The 18,576-nt window shown below is 43.1% G+C and overlaps 2 protein-coding genes and 1 long non-coding RNA gene across 3 annotated transcripts in view; 1 reads left to right on the plus strand and 2 right to left on the minus strand.

Moving 5' to 3' along the window:
• The window catches only part of STK10 (serine/threonine kinase 10), a 75,928-nt gene extending 71,982 nt beyond the window's left edge, over positions 1 to 3,946 (minus strand). Inside the window, exon 1 of the mRNA XM_038413315.2 lies at positions 3,147 to 3,946. Within this exon, the coding sequence (XP_038269243.1) occupies positions 3,147 to 3,302 (156 nt within the window). The 5' untranslated portion in view covers positions 3,303 to 3,946. The remainder of the gene's footprint in view (positions 1 to 3,146) is intronic.
• Positions 3,947 to 9,513: 5,567 nt separating this feature from the next.
• EFCAB9 (EF-hand calcium binding domain 9) lies at positions 9,514 to 16,333 on the plus strand. Its single transcript, XM_038412807.2, has 4 exons — positions 9,514 to 9,961; positions 12,416 to 12,564; positions 13,692 to 13,868; positions 15,632 to 16,333. The coding sequence occupies exons 1-4, from the start codon at positions 9,514 to 9,516 to the stop codon at positions 15,788 to 15,790; spliced, it is 933 nt and encodes a 310-aa protein (XP_038268735.2). The 3' UTR covers positions 15,791 to 16,333.
• On the minus strand, positions 9,771 to 12,010 carry LOC122455607. The gene is made up of 3 exons (XR_006273921.1): positions 11,906 to 12,010; positions 11,468 to 11,590; positions 9,771 to 9,859 (listed from the first exon to the last, which is right to left on the minus strand). It is a non-coding gene; the product is annotated as an uncharacterized LOC122455607 (long non-coding RNA).
• Positions 16,334 to 18,576: the final 2,243 nt, after the last annotated feature.

Consider the following 18,576-nt stretch of genomic DNA (forward strand, 5'->3'; position numbering starts at 1 on the left):
TAGCATTCCCAGCTAATGAAGGCTTCCTGTAGCTACAGGCCTGCTTTTACAGGGCCTAATCCAAACAACAGAAAGGCTCCCACTGATGTCAGTGGATTTTGGATCAGGTCAATAGCAAAGTGTGTTTGAAAGGTCACATTTCCAGCTGACAATGCAGTATTCACACTATAGTTATCTCTGGTGTTATAAGTAACAACAACTGACAGAGGGGCTTCTCACCCCTTGTCCTCCCCTGCCACTTTTCAGCTTCTTAGAGACCCTGTTCCAATTTGTTGTTGTTCTCCCCACAATCATATTTTTACTCTTTTGAAGGCATTCTTTCCCCTGTCTTTGTCTGAAAGACACACACACAAACGGGGCAAATGATTATACAAGGAAAAGAGTTAAAGCGAATATTGACAAAGTGCCTTCCAATACACAAAGCAGGATGAAACCAGAGAAAAATATTCTACTCTCTTTCTAACCTCAGGTGCTCTTGGTAATAGCAGGGTAAAGATTTCTGAGAAGAGTAATTGTTAAGATGGTGCCACTTTCAGCAAAAGTTGTGCACTATTGGATTATTATTAATACTTAAGAAAATGAGGGTTTTCTAGCAACAGGAGACAGACAAGTAATCGTTCCCAGGGGCTCTGGCAAAGCACCTCAGTCCTGATCTGCAGCCCACCTGCTTCCTTCACATATGTGGGTTTTGACCCGTTCTTCAGCAGTATTTACTTATCCATCAAATTCTTTGGCAACTTTGCAATGTAAACTGATGACCATGAGTAGATTCAAGACCCCTAAATTCATCTTTTCCGACTCCTAAACACCCTTTGAAGCCAGGTCTTCTAATACGCCTGGAACATCAACCCTCTTCACCATCTAGCAACAAGTCTCTAACTGTCTGAAGTGTCCATCCCCACTGTACAGGCTTGTTTGTCTGGTAGTCAGCATCGCACAAGTCTGCTGTTTGTCATGCAATAGAAAGTACAACAAAGTACCTGGCCTTTGAAAGCACAGTCCAATAACATACAGGTTAAGCACTCATAGCACTGCATCTGTCCCTGCTGTCAACGGGCATGTCTCCTTTGCAAATTCCAAGAGATTCTCACCGTTTCCTGCTTGCAAGAACCACAGTGATGTGAATATTTTTACCACTGGAAGCATACAAAACTTGCATGCTGCCTTCTGAGTGCCGACTTCTAAGGAAGATCTCTTCATTCATATTACCTAGAGACTGGGAAAGGAACACCCAGCAGAGCTATTAAAGTATCACTCAGAAAACAAAAAGAAAAAGGAGTACTTGTGGCACCTTAGAGACTAACAAATTTATTAGAGCATAAGCTTTCGTGAGCTACAGCTCACTTCATCGGATGCATTTGGTGGAAAAAACAGAGGAGAGATTTATATACACACACAGAGAACATGAAACAATGGGTTTATCATACACACTGTAAGGAGAGTGATCACTTAAGATAAGCCATCACCAGCAGCAGGGGGGGGAAAGGAGGAAAACCTTTCATGGTGACAAGCAAGGTAGGCTAATTCCAGCAGTTAACAAGAATATCAGAGGAACAGTGGGGGGTGAGGTGGGGGGGAGAAATACCATGGGGAAATAGTTTTACTTTGTGTAATGACTCACCAATTCCCAGTCTCTATTCAAGCCTAAGTTAATTGTATCCAGTTTGCAAATTAATTCCAATTCAGCAGTCTCTCGTTGGAGTCTGTTTTTGAAGCTTTTTTGTTGAAGGATAGCCACTCTTAGGTCTGTGATCGAGTGACCAGAGAGATTGAAGTGTTCTCCAACTGGTTTTTGAATGTTATAATTCTTGATGTCTGATTTGTGTCCATTCATTCTTTTACGTAGAAACTGTCCAGTTTGGCCAATGTACATGTACTCCTTTTCTTTTTGCGAATACAGACTAACACGGCTGCTACTCTGAAACCACTCAGAAAACAGCATCTCACCTCTCCTTGCACCTACCACAGGGATGCTTTCTTCTCTCCCACCCCCTCATGCAAAGTACCTAGCTTCTCATCAGTTTCTAGTCACAGTAGCTAATGGGATCTGCAAAGCTGATTCAGGCTCCCAAAAGGATTTTTCCTGCAATGCTGAAGACAGCTCTAGATTTGTTTAACAAGTCAGGAGAAAAACTGAACAAGCCCTGGACAACAGGGCACAAAGACAGGAGATCTTTCAGCCCACAATGCTGCTAAGATTTGATAGAAAAGGAAAGTGCAGAAGGTGATTTGCGGTGTGTTGCTGAGCTCTGGGATAGCCTCTGGAGGTGCCCTGGTCACCACCTGCGACATCTACTAGGACACAACTTTATCTCAGCTGACACATGCTAGACTAGTTTCAGAGTAGCAGCCGTGTTAGTTTGTATTCGCAAAAAGAAAAGCTTTTTTTTCCACCAAATGCATCCGATGAAGTGAGCTGTAGCTCACGAAAGCTTATGCTCTAATAAATTTGTTAGTCTCTAAGGTGCCACAAGTCCTCCTTTTCTTTATGCTGGACTAGGAGAGGGTTTGGGGAAGAACAGAAGGAGGAAGTGGTAGATACAATGCTAAAAAAATAAATCGGCACAATTGACATATTGTTATTTCTACTTATGTAGATTCTCGGTCCAAAAGTTCCTCCGCTCCAGGTTCTGTGCAAATACCACCGCCCCCGGCAGCCTCCAAAGGGTGCGTGCGTCTTCCCACAGCTTCCCCACGCTGCACACACAGACCTCCGGGCACCTGCACTCAATGGCTAGTGGCTGTGAGACGCCAGTCAAAGGACCCTGGAGAATGAACTGGAAACACGGCCAAGGGGCCTTTTCATCATAGTGCCGGAGCGTCTCAGCCCTGCCCGAGGGCCACAGCTTTACGCGGAGACTCCGAAGAGCGAGGCGGGGAAATGGAGCCCCCTGGCCATGGCCTGAGCCCCCTCCCCGCCCGTCCTCTTCGCTGCTTCGCCCGTGTCCTCCGGGCTGCCCTGCACCGGTACGGCTGCAACCTTTCCCCACGCTGCCACGCTACAGCCGCACCCAGGCCAGAGCACCCACCCACGCACCCACGTGCCTGGGGTCTCAGTCCCCCCCCCCGGCCAGCCCCGCCACATACACACCGGGGGTCTATGCACGTTCCCCCAAGGGCACCCCCAGCATTGCCCCCGCACCCACCTTGTACACTTTGCCGAAGGCACCGTCCCCCAGCTCCCCGACGATCTCCCACACCTCGTTGGGGTCCAGGTCCCGGCGGACGTGCTCGTACTCCTTGGATCGCCTCTTCTCGAAGGTGGAGAGGCGCAGGATGCGGCGGAAGTTGGCAAAAGCCATGGTGCTGCCAGGGGCTGGGGTCTCTCGACCATACAACAGGCAGAAGGGGACTCCGGGGAGAACCTGAGCCGGTCAGTGCCCGCCCCCCGGGGACACAGGAGAGCGCTGGGGCCGGCAGAGCAGAGGTCGCCTCGGGAGATGGGGCGAAGAGCGCACCGGAGAGTCGCAGGACTGAGGCACTTCACAGCCCAGCCCCCAGATCCAGTATCCCCGCACCAGACGGGCGAGCCGCTGCCCGGCCTAGGAAGGTGCCGTGCCCCGGGTCAGCCGGATCGCAGCGCCCGGCAGATACGCCCTGCTGCTCTGCCTGCGGGGAAGCAGGGCGGGACAGCAAGCAGCCGCTGCGAGGACAGGGGCGTGGAGCTGCCGGGCACAGAGTTCCCAAAGGGGAAGCGGCGGCCGGAGACTGCCCGCGGCGCTCAGAGCAGCTGGAGCTGCTGCCCGCCCGGTGCGCGGCGAAGCTTCCCTCGGGACTAATACACAGAGCGGGGAAGGCGGCGCAGCCTCAACCGGAGCACATGGAGCCAAGACCGGTCCACCTGCCGGAGCTTCGCTGCCGCCTGCCCCTGCCCATTGGATACACAGTGTTCTATTGTCCCCGCCCCAAGCCCGCTAGATACTTTACATTCTTCTCGCCCCGCCCCCTTCGCGGGGAGCACTGGGAAGTGTAGTTCTCACTCTGTCTTCAAACCAGACTTTGCCATTGAAATGATGATTTGAAGAATTGCTTTTCGGTAGTAGTTACAAAGGCAGAAGCAGTCCGTAAACCATGGAGCTCTGGACTGGTGCATGGGGTTGCCTGTCTTGCAGAAACCCAGAAGGGTCACACCAAATATTACAGGAGGAAAAAACTGTATGTAGGAGAATGGAAACTCTGATTTCAGACTGGGGCACACACAGGGCAAGTCTATCTAGGAAAAGGAAAACTGTGCTTTCAGATCCAAGCAGTTTAAGCTCATTAGCCTTGGAAGGCAAGTGGACCAGGGTGGAATCACTGATACCTGTTCCTAGCAGGCTAGCAGGTATTCCCGGAAGGAGGTTAGGGTGGACTGGCCTAAAAAGCCATTACAGCCAAAATTTACTTGTTATAGAAACAGTACAGCAAGCTAAACTGACATGGATTTTGACACAGGCCTAGCAAATGGAAATGGACTTGGATTTCCAACAACATATTACACGTATTGCAAGCTGGAACGTTAGAGTTCCATTCATTCCAGGCCAGACTGAGCTAATAGCAGGGGAGTTAAGAGCTACAAGTTTCCTTTGCTGCCATACAAGAGACAGATTGGCTGGGGACAGGAGTGGTCACAGTTGGAAATTATACTTTCCTTTATTGCAGACATTCAAGTGGACAAGTGAAGCATAGAGATGGAGTTCTATAGCAGTGGACAAGAGAACAGTTACTTCAATGAACAGCTAGCTGGAAACTTGTGTCTGAGTAGATTGTCATAGCAAGGTTGCTATAGATTACGCATTACTGTGAACTGCTGTTATGCAGGGGCCTTTTCAGAAGTAGCAGAAGAGGAAGAGAAAGATTAATTTTATCCATGGTTGGGTAACACTGTAGATCATAATATGATTTTGATAATGGGAGATATGAATGCAAATGTTGGTAATGGACATGGTGAGCAAATGAATAGCATTGGACCATATGGCATTGAGATGGCATACAATAATGGGTAAAGATTAAGAATTTACTGTGAGATGCATAATCTGATTATTGGCAGTGTTTGGTTTCCTCACAAAGATATGCACAAGTTTGCATGGAATTCACTAGATGGTCATATCAAAAACCAGATTGACCACATTATTGTCAGTAAAAGGCAAAGAAGGTCAGTTCTGGATAATTGAGTCTATACAAATATCAAGTGTGGCAGTTATCATGAAATGCTAATGGGAAAGATTAATATGAAATTAAAATCCAAGAAAAAGATGGGTGCAGCTGGAGCCCAATTTGATCTTGATATGTTAAGGGATAGCTCTGGGAGGAAGACATACAAGGTGAGGCTTGGAGGTTATTTCAAACCATTCATTTGCAATGATGAAGAAATTGCACTCCAGACTGGATGGGAAATATTCAAGGAAGCAATATAAAATAAAGCAGAGGAAGTTATTGGAAGGCATAAGCAAACAAGGAAAATCTGGACAAGCAATGAAACAAGAACATTACAGGAAAAGTGTGAACAAGTCAAGACTACTGGGAAAGTGGAAGAAGTGAAAGTATTACCAAAGTGATGAAGAAATCACAACAATTGGACAAGCAAAAGTTCTGGAAAGAAGAGGTTCCACAACTAAAGGAGGCACGAAGAAAACAAGATATGAAAATGATACACTAAAAGGTTAAGTTGTATGGAAACACAATCAGGCCAATGATAATGATGCAAGTGGTAGGAAAGACTACTGGTGAACTGACCACAAATGCTGAAAAGGTGCTGCAAGTATGGAAGGAGCATTCTGACAAAGTGCTGAACACTGTAATTCAGTGGTTCTGAAACTTCTGTATTAGTAACCCCTTTCAGAGTGGCAAGCCTCTGTGTGCAACCCCCCCTTTTAAATTAAAAACACTTTTTTACATATTTAACACTATTATAAATGCTGGAGGCAAAGTGGGGCTTGGGGTGGAGGCTGACAGCCCATGACCCCCCATGTAATAACCTCCTTACCCTCTGAGGGGTCCCGACCCCCAGTTTGAGAACCCCTGCTGTAGTTCATCAAGATGCAAGCATTCTCGACATGCTAGACAAACAGTGCAGATTGCAAGACAGAATGGATATCAGCACTGAACCTCCTTCAGAAGAAAAAGTAGAAAGAGCAGTGAAGCAATTAAGAAATGGGAAAGCTACAGAAACAGACAATATAAGAGCTGAGCTGCTACAAGCCAGCAGGAGAATCGCTATCAAATCATTATGAAAAATATATAAGAAGATATGGGAGCAAGAGGAGGTACTCTATGACTGACTAAAAGGAATAGTTGTACTAATCCCAAAGAAAGGGTATCCTACTGATCTGAATAATTATAGCGGTATACGCGTATTATCAGTACTGGGAAATCATGATGAAAGTAATTGTCAACAGATTAAGACCAGTTTTAGAGGAAATAGTAGGTGAGGAACAGTGTGGTTTCACACTGGGCTTAAGTTGCTTTGATCAGATATTCATGCTCCGATAGTTGATGGGGGAAAAAATGAGAATGGGGGTTAAAGATGTTTACTATTTTCATTGACTTCACAAAGGCATTTGATTCAACGTGGACAGATGATACTCCTCACTGCCTTGGAAAATTGGTGCAGTTGATTTGGACTTATAATAAATGCCAAGAAGACAAAGCTGTTGCATCTTGGAAAAGGGACAATAGATATAGTGTTGACATGCAACAGAGGTGAAGTCATAGAAAAAGTAAAATTTGATGTGTACCTAGGAAGCTTGAACAGTGCCAATGGTTAAAAGGAGGTGTGCCTTAGCAACAAATGCTGCACAAAACTGATGAAATTATGGACTCATAAAAACATTGTTTGCTAACAAAGTGAAAATTGATTAAACCAGTGTCCTAACAGTATAACTCTACAAGACTGGTCAGAGCTGCATTAAATTAAGCAGACATCAGAAGGCTGGAGGTAGTAGAGAGTTCTTTGGAAGATGGCAACAGTAAAGTGAAATGATTTTAAGACAAATAAAATTAGAAGGAGAGTAGGAAGTTAAATCAGTGTACAGGATTGGCTGCAATCAAAAAGATTACAGTGGTGGTGACATTGTAGAAAACAAACAGATGATAGAATGACCAAGAAAATAATGCAAATTCAACCAAGGTCAGTCAGGCCAAGAGGCGAACCCCCAACTAGATGTCAGGACATTGTGTACAGGGATATGACCAGGCTGGGCTTAAAGGAGGACCAAGCCATGGACAGGAACGAATGGTGACACTGTACTGCTCCCTGTAAAGATGTCTTGGGATGAGAAGAAATATATATCTAAAACATAAACTTCTGAAGAGAGAATGTGGAGGAAAACCATGATCACCTGTGCTTCATACTACGTAAAAATAAAATAAAATGTAGTTTAAAAAAAAGATTTCAAACAAGTCACAGCTTCCTATCCTAATTCATGGCTACCTATCAAGGGTTCAATTCTGTCAGCACTTATGCAGGTGAGTAACTTTACATAGGTTACCAGACCAACTGAACACAATGGGGTTACTCATTTGCATAAGTGCTTATATAGGATCAAAGGACAGGATGGAAATTGTAAAATAAAGACGTTTTGAATCATCTGAGTGTAAAAAATGTGTCTAAAACTATCTTAACAGAAGAAAATCACTTCTCCTTCCCCAAGTTCAGCTCTTAAATATAGCCACTAAATATTTAACTTCTGGGTGTTTGTTTTTTTTTAAAGATATAAGCATCTGTAAATATGGATAGACAGAGTGGGACCCAAATTGTTTAAAGTCATAATAGTTCTCCACATACTTTAAATGATTACAGCACATTTAAAATTGGAATAAAATGGGGACATCTAGAGGAATTATTTGATATTGCAGCCTTATGTCTAGGTCTGAGACCAACTGGTCTTGCTTGACTGATCAGCTTTTTACTTTATGCGGTGTTGTTGTAGCCATGTCAGTCCCAGGATATTAGAGGAACAAGGTGGGTGAGGTAATATCTTTTATTGGCCCAACTTCTGCTGGTGAGAGAGAAGGTCGAAAGCTTGTCTCTCTCACCAAAAGAAACTGGTCCAATAAAAGATATTACCTCACCCACCGTGACTCTCTGTTTTTTACTTGTTCGTTGAAATGGTTCCTTCCTAGAATATTGAGTCTGAATCTCCTCTCACACTGAGTTCATTGCTGTGATTCTGGATTTACACTGATGTAGCCAACTGTTGTGATTTTATCTTGAACCTCATGATGTTTGGTGTTTTATATAAGATCCAGCTGCTGGAAATAAGTGCTCATGTGAGGATTTCAGTTTCATTTAAGAAAAAATAAGTTTCTAGCCCTTGGGGTTGTGGAGGAAACCTTGCAAATGTGACTGAAGTATACCTGTGAAAGAAGAAGGCAAATGAAAATAACCCAACATTGATTTGGTTTTAACAGCTCATTATTTTTCAGCTATTCTCATGATTTTGGAGGGCTGATACAATGTTTGAGTTTGGCAATATTGGAGTGAGAAGAGAATTAGGCCAATTGTTTTCAGAGTTATATATCAGTTAATCTGCATTTCTTCCCAATATGCCATGTACCTACCAATTAATTATTATTCATATTGCGGTAGTAACCAAGAGCCTCAGCCCTCGACCAGGACCCCTGTGTACAAACATAGAACAAATAGTTACTCCAAAGGCTTTACAATCTAAATATAAAATAAGATAGATACAGACATATTCACATCCCCAAACTCACTTCTTTCCTGAAGCCCACAAACCTCAATCCATGTTGGCAAATCTGCTGTCACCAATCCAGGAATTATTTTCTTATTATCTTTTTAAAACACTAACATAAATATAAGAAGTAGGCTACAAAAATATTCAAAAAGCATTGGAAATCTGCCTTTGATTCACGAGAGTGGGCCTGATCCTGTAGTCAGGCATCTTACTATCATGAGTAGTTCTATTTATTTCAGTGGAACTACTCACAGTAGTAAGCACTCAGCAATAAGTGTTTTCAGGAATCAAGCTCTTAAACAGGATCGGTGAGGGGTGTGATTATTTACTGATAGAATTATACCAGTACAACCCTTTGCATAGATGCAGTTATACTGGTATAACAATACATTACTGTAGTATAGCCATCCCCTTTCCCGTACAGGCATAGCTGTACAGGTATAAAGCACCGTTATACTGATATAACTGGGTGTACCCTGGGGCAGTGTCTGTCTTTAACTACACCAGCCTAGTTTTAGTAGTAAAACTTTCTAGTGTAGACAAGGCTTTAGGGCCCTGATTCAGCAAGGTGCTTAAGCACATGTCTAATTTTAGCATATGAGTAGTCTCACTGACATCACAATAGACTCAGTGAACTCACACATATCTTGCTGAATTGGGACCTTAAATCTACATTTCCTTGCAAATGTGAGTTTCAATCTGATTCTAATGTTCTAGAATGCATTTTTTAAAAATATGTGATAAAAGAATAATTCTTCCTGCTCATTTTGGACGTGTACCCTGACTCCTCAGTGGTAGAGAGCCATTTGCTCCACAACGTTCAGTGGATCACTCAATGCCTAAGGTGCTTGCAAGAGCTCTGCTCTGTTCAGTGTCCTGTTCCAACTGGCTGATTGTGCATAGCAACAAGACCTTCACAGCGACCCACCCAGCCTGTCTGCCTGGGAGTTCAGCCTTAGAGGCACAATCTGATGATGCTGGCAAAAAACCCAACAAAAATAAACAAAACGAAAAAAAATACCCAAACATTCAATCAGGCGGTTCCATGATTGTGTTCTGGTTCTGGAGATGGATATTCTCTTGCTGTGATGTGGGCATCACCTCAGCTAATCTTGGAATGTTCATAGGTAACAGAATAGTCACTGCCAAGATGAGGCTGAAACCGGATGTTTCTGCAGTTTCTGTATTAGATAAAATATACTGTTTATTATCAGTGAGAAATGCTAGAGCACTTGCAGAATATTTCCAACTCCTAGATGTTCATAAAAAGAATACTTTAAATAGTAAGTACTTTCCACAGGCCCTAGAATTTGCTATCACTAAGATTAATGTTTATATCTAACTATATATAAAAGAATTATATGATACGATAAAGTTTAGCATTTAAAAACTGTTTTGGATTTGTTTAAAAACTGTTTAAAAATTCTTTAGGGTTCAAAATAATTTTCAGAGACACTATAAGAACTGTGTCTCAGCTATTACAACAAATACAGCACGCTGTAATGCTAATTGACTTGCTGGCTTGGTTAATGCAAAGTTTTTGAATTGCTCCAGATAGAAGGCTTTCAGTTATAGCATATACCACTGTGTCTCCACTGATATAGCACTTTCCATCCATTCTAAAAGGTTATATGGCCTGACTAGTAACACATCAGATGATGAAATGATACCCAGCCCTCATACCCAACCTACTAGCATGATTGCAATAACTGAAATGTGTTCAGCTCTTGCCTGAGAAGTAAACTTTTTTATTCTCTCTCTACCTGGTTCCTCTTAAAGCTGACAGTCCTGCAATTCAAATTAACTTGTGTGGCATCATTACCATCATTATTATTTATCATTAGCATTCTGGTAACACTGAAAAGCCCTGATCAGGACTAAGGTACCAGTGTGCTAGACACTGTACAAACACTCAATAAAAGATAGTCTCTGCACCAAAGAGCTTACAGTATAAATCAGTGATACTCAGACCTCAGTGGTTCAGGAGCCAAATTAGCGATCAACATAACACAAAAGAGCTACAGGAGTGGGAATTAATTGTTTTATTTCTCTCTCTCTCGAAATATTTCTTGGTTATTTTGACCAAGTATTATTATTTTTTCAACTACAATTTGTTAATCATAGTAAAAGCAGCCTAATTGGTTAATAATTAAATCACACAGTGTTTGAAAATCATGTCCTGCCAAGAGCTGCAGGAGACAAATTAAAGAGTCACTTGCAGCTCTCAAGCCTCAGTCTGAGTATCACTGATCTAAATAAACACCACAGATGAAGGCTCAGGTGAAAGGAGGTATCATACACACAGGTGATGGGACTGATGGGTGGCAAACTCATATTCATTCTGAAACACTTTGGGCCAAATTCATTCAGAGCACTGAAGTGGATTGCAAAAGTTGGTTTTTTCCCTGCCCCCTAGGTGCACCTTACACTTGTACAACATCACTGTCAAGCTAAATATTGTTTAAAACAATTATTCAATAGTTAAAAAAAAATAAGCAGTATCTGCAGGGAGTTTAATCCCAGTTTTTGACCTGCCTGAAGACTGTTAAAATGAGCAATGGGACCCCCAAAAACTCTGTGGACATTTTGATCCAGATTCATATCCAAACATAATGAGTCTGTGTGTTTAAGGGACATAAATCAGACTACTGAATCCTTTTATCCCTTAATAAGGCAAACGTTTGGATGTAGGTCTCATGCCTTGGGCTCAGGTCTTATTTAAATCTGATGAAGAATATCACATGGAGTCTAAACATCTTTTAAAAGAGACCAAAAGGATCAGAACCCACCAAAGAAATGAGTGATGTGAGTTCCCCCCACCCCCCCCGTCCGTCCGTGCCATGGTAGTGATCTAACCTGATTGTGGTGTCAAGCCTCATTTCCCTGCACTGTGCTGGAACCATCACCACACGCTCGTGACAAAGTACAAGGAAAAAAACCAGAAAAGAGTCAAAGGATTGGTGGGGTTGGTTGCTATATAAAGGGCTGAATTCTGGCCTCATAATATCCTCTGGCCCAAAATCAGCAGGGAAAGACACGCTGGAGCCAATCCAGGGAGGTGCTGAGTGCCTTCAAATATGGCCGATGTCAATGGCAGCTGAGGGCACTCAGCATCTCACAGTTTCCAAGACTATAATTAAAAACAATGGAAAGTATAAATCTAAACAAAATAGGTGGCTGGGTCTTTTCAATAAAACCCTGAAGACCACACAGCCATGGCCTGGTACCTCCTATGGGCAGATGAGATTCCTTTGCAGGGGCTCCATCCTCACATTTCAGGTGAGCATGTGACTGAATGTTTGCTGCAGTTGCCTCGAAGATGTGGCATTTCCTGGCCCATTCTGTAAAGAAAAATCATCTGAAAAGATCTTGCATTCAGCGCATGCAAAATACATTTTTTCCAAGTGAAAAATTACAACTTTTAAGCAAATTTCTGGGGCGTTTTGTTCAAACACTAAAAAGGAAAAATGTCACTTTTGGGCAGCTGAACAACAAACAGAAACAAAACAAAAATTTTAAAAAATCACACATGCATCCACACAGACACACTCCCTCTCTCTTGACGGATGTCACCATGTGTGCGTTATTATTACTGAACATTTCTCGACGCATGTAACTGTATTTTAATTGTCTGTGCAGTAACCTGAGCACCTTGGAGCAGTGTGTGCATTATAAATCCTATTAATTATTACTAACAGCTTTGCGCAGGTTAGGCCTAACAACCCCCTGTTTTCCAGACCTGCAACTTTATCACTTCCTCCATTATGTGACTGACCTGACGAAGAAGCAGATCATGCTGGTGTTTGACTTGCTAGACTGGAATGCCACAGGGGAGATTGGCTTTGATGAGTTCTACATGCTGGTGTGCATCCTGATATCTCATGAGGCAGGTAGCCTGGTGTCCCTGTTGGTGTGTCAGCCAGAGTCTTCAGAGAAGCTGATATTATTCAGTGCCTTCATAAATTGAATCAGCCAACTGAGAGTCTAATCTTCACTTATAATGTGATAAGTAGAAGGCAGAGGAACTTTCCACAAGCTAGAAACTGTCTAAATGCTCTTATGTTCTGAGGCAGCTCACTGAAAATAAGCAAAAACTCAGCTCACAAAATGAGCTGCAGGCACCTGCTGCTTTCTGCAAAATAGCAAGACTAGAACAGGATCCCATTTTCACAGGTCAGCATTTTCCACCCTCTCCCTGTTGTGCAGTAGAGCACACGATTCTTCTTCAATCTTCGTACTACAACTCTCTCTCTTATTGATTGTTATTAGAAGTCAGACCTGTTCAGAAAGAAAACAGTAGCCTGGTGTGAGAATTAAAGGGTCTGAGGGGGAAATGAATGTTAACACAAGCCAGAGTTATACACAGCTCCCCGCTTTTTGGGGGGTCATACTGTAGCCCAAGCTTCTCCTTTTTGGGGGCAGGCTGCTATCAGTGTCATCCTGGGGAGTCCTAAGAGGCAGTGCTTAATTTGTAATGAAAGAGGTGCCAGGGCTCAAGCAATTAGGTGCCGGGACTCAAGGAATTTTTTTTTACTTGAATAACTGATGTGGCAAGCCCAGAGATGCCAGGGCTATGAATTGCCAAGTCTAGAGGTGCCAGGGCTCAGCCCTGGCACAAATTAAGCACTGCCAAGAAGGCAAAGACCATACATGGATGTACTGCGGGCCTGAGTACTTAGTCATTTCAAGAGCAACTTGTGGCTTTGCTGGCTACATGAAGGAAAGTGGGAGACTCAGTGTGCTCAGTTCATTTCCATGGCCATCCAGCTCAGAATTATTTTGCAGCACTAGTAGGGTCTGAAGCCCTGGGGCAAACAAATCTGGATGTATAGGGCTAAGCATGCGTGTGTCAAGGAAGCACTGAGTTCTTTTCTCTTTGTATTGCAAGCTGGAATTAGGAAGATTACCAGCTTTTACCATCTAGACTTTAACTGTGTTTGGTATTATATGTATTTTCTAAAACAGGATATCTCCGCTCATTATTTGTTCTTAAACATTTCTGTCCTGAAACAGAACGACCTGGAAAAGCAGTTCATTTATCAACACTCTAGGCCTGTGTTTGAGCTGCTGGATATGGATGGAGGACACACAGTTGGCCCTAGGGAGTTCCAAGCCACTAGGTTCCTCTTTAACATCAAGAAGAAAGAGCTTGAGAAGATATTCAAGGACTTTGATGTCTCTGGAGATGAGGTAAGATTAGAGGAATAACAAGCCCTTAATAATGCCACATTTTATTTATTAACACAGAGGGTCCAACTGAAATCAGAGCCCCATTGTATCTGCCCAAGGACAGTCCCTACCAGCAGCACACAATTAAAATAGATTGGACAAAGTGTGGGAGGGGAAACAGGCTGAAAGATTGACTATCCAGTGTCACAGAGAGGGCAGTAGTCGAGCTCAGGTCTAATGAGTCCTGCTGACTGGCCATGTAGCTCAGTAGAGTACCTCTCCTGAACACTGCTCTTGGCTCCAGCTCCATTCAGAGAAGCTTTATGTTGCCCTGTTACCTTGTGCTAGAGCAACAAAAGTGGTTATGCAGAGCCTGCCATTCAGACAACTGCGGGGGCCACATTCTTTTGCCACACTGGTTTATTCCATTCTTTATACTGAGGTCCCAAGCTATGCTGGGCTTTAAATCAGCTGAGGTGTCATCTGGAGACTGAGGGTTTGATTATGGTGCCCTTCTTACTGGGTAATTCACTTTCACCTTGGAATATAGGGGACTGTTAGTGAACGTACGTAAGCCTGACCTCTGTGATCTCCGCCAACTCTCCCTTCTTCACTGTATTGAATATAGGATTCTTGACCTCACCTTCAAGGCTCATAACTTTACCCCTCCCTACCTACTCTTCTACTGATTACACCACTCTCGCTAACAATGCAAGCCTCCATAGCCTGTTTGTCTCCTCCCATAAGCACCTCGGTGCTTTCTCCCCTGCCCCTCAGCTTGTCCTCTTTCAAATCCCTCCACAAGACCCATGACCAAAGTGAAGTCTGATAAATTGCCAGCCCATAATGACTAGATGGGTGGGGAGTGCCGATATATTAAGAGGTTTATTTAATCACATGTTTCATATCACTGTTCTGGGGGGATTTGCATAGCAGCCTCATCCCCATAGTATCCAAGCACCTTCCAGCAGTATATTAAATGACAAACTAATGTCTGGTTTCAGAGTAGCAGCCGTGTTAGTCTGTATTCGCAAAAAGAAAAGGAGTACTTGTGGCTGAATGCATCCAATGAAGTGAGCTGTAGCTCACGAAAGCTTATGCTCACATAAATTTGTTAGTCTCTAAGGTGCCACAAGACTAATGTCTGTCACAGGGGGTTCCTTCCTTCTCTCCACAGGTGACAAACTGTGTGTGCAATGGACTATTCTAATTGGTGGTTTTGTTGTCCCCACTGTTATCTTCCCTCTCCCCTCCCCTCCAATTATTTAACAGCCCCTTGTTGCATTTTAACTTAGATATTCCCTATCCTGTAGGATTTACAACCTCCTAATATGAGTTTATACAGTGCCTTGATCTAAGGACTCTAGTGCTTGGGGGCATCCAGACACAACCCTAATGTAAATAATAGACCTGAACCCAGCAAATGGGTTGCTTGGTTAAAGGGCATTTTGTAAGAGCTTGCTTTTGTGGTTGTGCCGGATATAATTCTAAAAAACACAGAGATTTCCACCCAGAAGCATCATGACATCTGCAACCATTGCGGAATGGTAGCGTGATATTCATATGTTGGGGAGATGCCCCCACAGCTACAGTATGGTCCTTTGAGATGGGCCCAGCCCATGAAATTCAGATCCAAACTTCTCCAAAGTTTGATTAGAAGGAACTTGGTATGTATGTCTCTCTGAGATTCCAAATCTTGGGTCAGGCTTATCTCTGACATTAAAGTGGTATCAACCATCACTGTCTTGTTAAGATGCTATTTCATATTTTTTCCCCAACACTAGCAACTGAACTACAGGGAATTCAAAATGTTTACAATCTTCTGCATTGATAGACAACAGAAAAAGAAGGAGAAGGAGAAAAAGAAGAAGAGGTGGAATGAAGCGATTCCAGAATCATCTGGGCCAGACCTCACCAAGATCAGCATGCAACAACTACACTAGTAAAACAACACTATTTGATTCAATCAGAAACAAGTACAACCAACTCTTTCCCAGGCCCCAGGCGCAGGGGTTTTGGGTTATCTTAAAACACCAACTTTTAAGAAACATGTAACTCAAACAATGATCCAAATAATTATAGCTGTATAATTTTGTCTCCAGATCCCATCTCAGATACCACATGCAAGTGCATAATCAGGTCTGATGTCATCCCATGTGGAATAGCTGATGCAGCTTGGACTTCCGGCACATTCCTCATATTTCACCCCAAGCCAGTTGCTGATATTCATGTCAACCCTTCCTGCCATACCGCATTGCTCAAGTATTTTAGGATAGCAACCCTGCCCCACCCTCCATCTACATCACATCTTGCTTGAGACAGAGCAGTCCTCCCAATACAACCGTTTTATCACTTTGAAGAGGCAGATGAAATAAAGTTTAGCATAAAACCCAGCTGGCTCATCCCCTCTGATACTGGATTCATTCATGTTTGTCAGCTTTTCCCCCCATGCTGTTTTCTGTCCATATTAAAATGTCTCCATTAAAAATAAGCATGGGGGAAATTAGATTTGTCTCATCTCCCTGCACCCATTACTGTTGTTGTGGGGAATGGAGCCAGCCAAAGGCAATGCTCTTTTCTTTGTTAAAATAAATCATCGAATTAAATCTGTGGAGAGAAGAGAAGGGATGGGCAGTTTCTCTTGTTAAGTATTGAACATTTAAACCATAAATGGAGCAGTTTTCTAAACCCAGTTCCCCTTCTCACCACTTTTGCCTTAAGCCTTTGCGCATTGAACTTTCCAAGCTGTAATTCTATAACAAAGCAGCCGAATCACATATGAAGGCCCAGCTTCTGAATGGAGGAATTGCCACCATGGTCCAATGTTGTTACTGTAACGGTGGCATAGGAATTCATAACAGGAAATAGGACCTATCCCTTTATTTCCCCACTCCCAAGGCTTTATTCCCAGGAATCAAGACAATGAAGCTGTTGAAGCCCCAGTTTTGAGGTTATTCAGAGAAAACAGTTCATGTTTTCTAATCTGACAAAGGCGGAATGGCTGTTGTGACGCTGGCCCCTTTTAGTAAGTGACATTTGTGTTTATCACTTTTTACCCAAAGATTCTGAAGAACTTTCAAAAACTAAACTTTCAGCCAGATTCCCCTCTTGTATACACTGGTTTAAACTGGAGTCACACTGCATGGGCTACAGTAGACTTCTTCCAGATGTAACAACTAGGGCTGACCAGAAAACAAGAATTTGACCTTGCAGGAAAAAATGGAGGTTTCAACATTGGTTTGCCTGATTCACAGCTGGGACTTGAACTTGGGTCTCCCACATTCCAGTGAGTGCCCTTATCATCAGGCTATTGGTGATTCTGGGATGAGTGCCTCTCCGACCAGAAATTCTACCCCAGGCCTGCCAAATCTTCTGATGGATGTTTTATCTGAATAGATTCATTGAAACGAAAACTTTGAGCAGAAACAGTAGTGGCATTTTCCAGTAATAACATTTAGTCAAAAATTTCATAACCAGCTGTATTAATGCGAGGAACAGAATCAGGCCCTCAACCTAGGAATCATTTCACCTACCACTATAATGTGACCCATTTGGAGCAAACTCTGTCAGCCTTTGATACAATACACAGTACCACTACACAAGAGCTTAGGAGCAGAAGGGAAGAATGCAATATCCAAACCTCAGATGGAGTGCTGGTGGGCAGAATGTAATTACCCTGTTGGAATTTGACCAGCTCAGCAGGGTTAACACCTACTTCAGTTAAGCAATGCTGTGCCATTTATAAGATATTATGTAACCTGGTAGAGTGAGATAGAGCTGAATAGTTAAATAAAAAAGAAAATACATTCACAAATACAAATAGTACATTTATTCCATACTCAGGAGTGAGGACAGAGTATATTGGACACACGCAGCAGCCATAACCATACAATCAGAGCTGCTGCAACTGGACAGTGGTTTGCATAGTCTGTTATTAGGGATATAAAATGTTAAACAGTTAACTGGTAAGCATTAGGCTTACTGTTAACTGACCTTAACCGTTAACTCCCTGCATGCCGGCCAGAGTGGCCCCAGCCCCGGCCTCCCCGAGGGACCCCAGCCCCAGCTGCCCCACCCCAGTCGGCCGGCCAACCTCAGCCCCAGCACTGGCGGGAGCAACCAAAGCCCCTCTCCCATTAATCGGTTAACCGATATAATTTTAATAATTTAAACAGTTAACCTTTTAAACAATATTTACATCCCTATCTCTTATACACACAACCTAAATGTTAGTAGGAGTGAACAAGCATTAGACCCACTGTTTTGTGTCTGTAGGAAGTAGCGACTAAGGAATTTCAACTGCATGTTTGACTTGGAATTCACTTTCCTGTTAGATAGTACATCAGTTATTGTAAATATAGACCTAAAGCCCATTTCTTGCATTGGGCTTCTGGACACTAGCAACAAGTTGTGTGCGTCTTTATTGCCACTTTACATGTGACCATATGTTACTTGAATGAAGGGCACTGTCAAAAGGGGAGATTGTGTTGTCTCAACATCTTGACACGCCAAACTTTCAAAATGTAAAGTGGCTGCCATTACTGGGCTCCAAAGGAACATCTGCCCATTCCAGAAGAGGAGGGATAGCAGCTGTGACAACTCTTGAAGGCTGGGTAGCAGTAGACCATGCTCCTGTTCTTCCCCCATCAAAAAAGAGAGAGTCAGGAAGGACACACAGAAAAATCCTCACATTCATTTATTTATATTTAGTTCTTACATTATTTTTTCT

Source organism: Dermochelys coriacea, chromosome 8 (assembly GCF_009764565.3).
Source record: "Dermochelys coriacea isolate rDerCor1 chromosome 8, rDerCor1.pri.v4, whole genome shotgun sequence".
Classification (NCBI taxonomy): Eukaryota; Metazoa; Chordata; order Testudines; family Dermochelyidae; genus Dermochelys; species Dermochelys coriacea.

Coding starts and splice junctions, on each gene's coding strand:
- EFCAB9 (XM_038412807.2), top strand. CDS start 9,514: ATGCCTAAGGTGCTTGCAAGAGCTCTGCTCTGTTCAGTGTCCTGTTCC. Junction 12,565..13,691: donor GCATCCTGATATCTCATGAG/GCAGGTAGCCTG, acceptor GTCCTGAAACAG/AACGACCTGGAAAAGCAGTT. Junction 13,869..15,631: donor TTGATGTCTCTGGAGATGAG/GTAAGATTAGAG, acceptor CCCCAACACTAG/CAACTGAACTACAGGGAATT.